The sequence below is a fragment of the Desmodus rotundus genome, chromosome 5, assembly GCF_022682495.2.
Source record: "Desmodus rotundus isolate HL8 chromosome 5, HLdesRot8A.1, whole genome shotgun sequence".
Lineage (NCBI taxonomy): Eukaryota > Metazoa > Chordata > Mammalia > Chiroptera > Phyllostomidae > Desmodus > Desmodus rotundus.
The window spans coordinates 45342991-45347575 of NC_071391.1; the positions used below are offsets into that span (position 1 = coordinate 45342991).

General features: G+C 36.2%; 1 protein-coding gene across 1 annotated transcript; it reads right to left on the reverse strand.

The window, feature by feature from the left end:
- Positions 1-1983: 1983 nt before the first annotated feature.
- Positions 1984-4585, reverse strand: LOC112316099 (olfactory receptor 52B4-like). Its single transcript, XM_024572816.3, has 2 exons — positions 4496-4585; positions 1984-3598 (listed from the first exon to the last, which is right to left on the reverse strand). Exon 2 carries the CDS (start codon positions 3498-3500, stop codon positions 2532-2534), a length of 969 nt encoding a protein of 322 aa, XP_024428584.1. The 5' UTR covers positions 3501-3598; positions 4496-4585; the 3' UTR covers positions 1984-2531.

The window sequence follows — 4585 nt, forward strand, 5'->3', positions numbered from 1 at the left end:
TTTATGCAACAAAATATTGGAAGTCCTAACCACAGTGATCAGACAAGAAAAAGAAATAAAAGCCATCTGAATTGGAAAGAAGGAAATAAAATTGTCATTATTGGCAGATAACATGATAGTATACATAGGAAACCCTATAGGCTCCACCAAAAAACTACTAGACCTAAAAAGTGATTTTGGAAAAACAGTGGGATACAAAGTCAGTATTCAAAAATTGAAGGCATTTTTGTATACCAACAATAAAGTACCAGAAACAGAAATTAGGGGGGAAACTCCATTTACTATAATAACAAGAAAAATAAAGTACCTAGAAATGAAGTTAACTAAGGAGGTAAAAGACCTGTACTCAGAAAACTACGGAACACTGAAGAAAGAAATTACGAAGGTACAAATAAATGGAAGGATATACTGTGCTGATGGGTTGGAAGAATTAACATTAAAATGTCCATACTACCCAAAGCTATCTATATATTCAACACAATCCCTATTAAAATACCAATGACATACTTCACAGATTTAGAACAAATATTTCAAAACTTTATATGGAACCAAAAATGACCTCAAATAGCCTCAATAATCTTGAGAAAGAAGAATAAAGTTGGAGGGATCACAATACCTGGTATCGAACTATATTACAAGGCCACTGTAATCAAAACAGTCTGGTACTGGCATAAGAACAGACATATAGATCATTGGAACAGAATAGAGAGACCAGAAATAAACTCACAACTCCATGGTCAATTAATAGTTCACAAAGGGGACAGAAGCGTAAAATAGAGTAAAAATAGCTTCTTCAATAAATGGTGTTGGGAGATCTATACAAAAAAGTTCGCATTTTAAAATGAAAGATATGAGATCCCTGTCTATGTTTATCTGAATATTTATGTATGTTTTACGTGTGTGTCTTATAGATATAGCATATTTCTACTGCTGAATGGTATTGCTAATTTTTAATATTAAATTGGTTTAAATAATTACTTATATGAGAATTCTAAAAATATAACAAAAACTATCACAAATGCTTTTCAGAATCACATGATCTAATCAAATATTTGCTATTAAAGCTAGTTTTGAGTTTGGTTTGGTTAAACAGTCATATCTTTAGAATCATCAGCATTAAATAATATTTTTATTCTACTTGGGTTCATTAATCAAATAAGTTCATGTCATCTTTGTTACAAAATTTGTCATCAAAAATACAACTTGGTCCCTGACCAGTGTGGCTCAGTTGGCTGGCCATCACCCCGCAAAGAAAAGGCTGATGGTTCCATGCCTGAGTTTTGGGTTCAGTCTTCTGTCATTGAGGCACATACAAGAGGCAATTGATCCAATGTTTCTCTCTCACACTGGTGTTTCTCTCCCTCTCTTTCTCCCTCCCTTCCCCCCTCTCAATATAAATAAGTCTTTTTTAATTATTGTTGTTCAGTTACAGTTGTCCCACCTTTTTCCCCTTTGCTCTCCCCTGCCCCACACGCCCTTCTCACAGTCAATGCCCACCCCATTGTCCCTGCCCATGAGTCCTCTATTCATGTTCCTTGACTTGCCCCTTCCCCTTCTTTCCCCCATTATCCTCCTCCTCCCTCCCCTCTGGTCACTGTCAGTTTGTTCTTTATTTTCATGTCTCTGGTTCTAAAAATAAATAAATCTTTTAAAAATATTCTTTAATATAACTTGGAATGATAAAATTTTCATAAGTAATTTAAACTTAATTTTAGAATCAAGTAAAATAAATGTAAATGGGATGTAAAAGGATTTTTAGGTTAAATTATTAGCAATAACTATATTCTATATGTACTTAAATGGTTTTCTGAATCTATTGAGTAACTTGAAATTATTAAATGTCTAGTATTACCAAATAACAAAAAATACTGAAGCATTAATTGCTAGATAAGTCTAAGTTTACAAACTTTTGGCTTCATAGTAAGAAAAACTAAAAGATAAATGTGGATTTGTTAGTAAATTTCTTGTACTTTATTTTAAAAACACGTTACTGAAAAACTATAAATAATTGCCAACAAAATGCTATGCTTCTAGATGTTATGAAATAAATTAATAAATTAGCCAATCTAAAGAATGTTAACTGCTTACTTTTTAGTTGTCAGTAAAAATTAAGGATTTACGGGCTAAGAATGCTAATTAATATGCAAAATATAATATGTCCTCAGTAAAAAAAGATATTAGATATGGAAATGCATTTTAGAAATTTTAAATGGTTTGTCCTTGAAATAATTTTTAAATTAATAAGAAAAAAAACGACTAGGAGGGGCTAGTAAAGCTGTAGAAAGTTGCTTGGGCAAACTTTCTCTTTCTCTCTTTCTCTCTCTCTCTCCCCCTAGGTCCCCACTCCATCGCTCTTGCATTGACAGTTGAATACGCATATCCTATAACGTTCTTGGTGAACTTACTCCAGAAACACAATTTCTGAGCTATTTCCTACTCTTTCAGTTTACCAGTAATGTTTCTACCCACCACTTCCATAGACCACATCATGAATAGCTACAGATACTGAAAACTCTGATCCTCTTCAAAAGTTATTTCTGCTTTGGGAAAAACATGTGAACTGCCTGCTCTTGGATTTGCTTGGTCTTGATCCCATAAATGATGGGATTCAGCATAGGTGGAACCAGAATGCAGACATTAGCCAACAAGATGTGGATATGAGGAGGAATGTGACGTCCAAACCGCTGAGTAAGAGTTGTGAAGATGGCAGGCCCATAAAAGAGGAAGATGATGCAGACGTGGGAGCCACATGTGCTGAGAGCTTTCTGACGAGCATCTTGGGAAGGCATGTGGAAGACAGCATGAAGAATCAGCACATAAGAAACAAAAATTAACAGAGCATCAAAAACCAGTGTCGATATTATTACAAAAAGTCCATACCAGATGTTCACTCGAATGTCATTGCAAGCATACTTAGCCAAGCCAATGTGTTCACAAAAGGTATGTGGAATAATATTATTTTGGCAGAAAGTCAACCTTTTCAAAAGAAATATTATTGGGAAAATTGTACAGTAACTTCTCAAGAAGATGGTAACACCAATTTTCCCAATCAATGTACGTGTAAGAATGGTGGTGTATCTCAGTGGGTAACATATGGCAACGTATCGATCAAATGCCATCACCAGTAAGATCCCTGACTCAGAAATAAAAATGCAGTGAGTGATGAAGAACTGAGTGATGCAGCGATCCAGAGAGATCTCCCCGGCACGGAACCAGAAAATGGCCAAAGCCTGAGGTACTGTGCACGTGGAGAGGACAACGTCTGCTCCAGCCAGCATGCAGAGGAAGAGGTACATGGGTTCGTGGAGGCTGCTGTTTGTGATGATAATGAAGATGAGCAGGCTGTTCCCAAGCAGGGCGATGACATAGGAGATGAAGAAGGGGATGGAGATCCACATGTGCTGGTTCTCTAGGCCAGGGATGCCCAGCAAGTAGAAGACTGTGTGGCTAACACCAGTGTGGTTTAAGGTAGTCAGGTGTGGAGAGACCACCAGAGACATCACTCCTTATTCACAGACACAGAGGAAAACCCAGTATTTCCTGTAATATTCTTTCGGACAGCACAAAGAGCTTTTGGCGTACTCCACACCTCCATCTTCTTTGAACATGCAAATAACAACAAACATAAAAGGTCAATAGAATATAATCTCTGCTTCAAAGAGGGATAGTCTAATTAAAAGGTATACATTCTCCTACAAGCAGAGGATCATGAAAATAAATACAAAGAATATGATTCTATGTATCTAGGAAGGCTGTAACAAGTGTTCCTTGAATGTGAAGAACTTGAACTTGACTTTATGGTGGGTACTTCATCACAAGGAGATGAATAAAAAGAAAGGGAAGCAACAAAAGAAAATAAATCAAAGTATAAGCATGTTCATGAAACAGTATTTATTCTGCTCTGGATGGCTATGCACAGGGAATGCTGAAGAAAGCAGGGTAGATGATTGTTCAGGCTAATTTGATCTAATTGATGAAAATGAGATTTGAAATCTCTCTGGCTTCACCATACAAAGTGCTCACTTGCAAAGAGAGTCGAGGAAACTTTAAGAGGTAGCGTGGACAGGGCCTGTGTGCCTGAGGTGGGCACTGCTCCTGCTCATACCTTAAGGAACTAAGTTCATAAATGACTGAAATTGAAAAGTGAGACACTTGCTGGGAAGATATGTGTATGATATTTGGAAACTTTTTCTTCAGATGAAAATTCTATCATTTAGTTCTTAGTGTACATTCATTCATTCATTAACTCTGTCATTTAGGAAGCAGTAAATGTTTTCCAGGCACCATATTACAAACTGAAATATAGGAAAAAAGGGGAATTTGACAGAGTCCTATGAACTTACAGTTTGAGATAACAACAAATTTGTAAGCAGACAAGCTGAAGAGTGAAAACCATTGTTAATTCCCCCTAATAAAAGAGTAATTGTAAAATATCTAGTTCAGTATCTAAGTTATAGCTCATGTTCATTAACATTGTTTCTTGCACTCCACTTACCCACTTGGTGTCCATAATTTTTCTTTCTAAGGAAGAAAATCAGCTCCAGTTACCATCCTCCAGTGCTAGAGGAACATGTTCTGCTATCAG

Coding starts and splice junctions, on each gene's coding strand:
- LOC112316099 (XM_024572816.3), bottom strand. CDS start 3,500: ATGTCTCTGGTGGTCTCTCCACACCTGACTACCTTAAACCACACTGGT.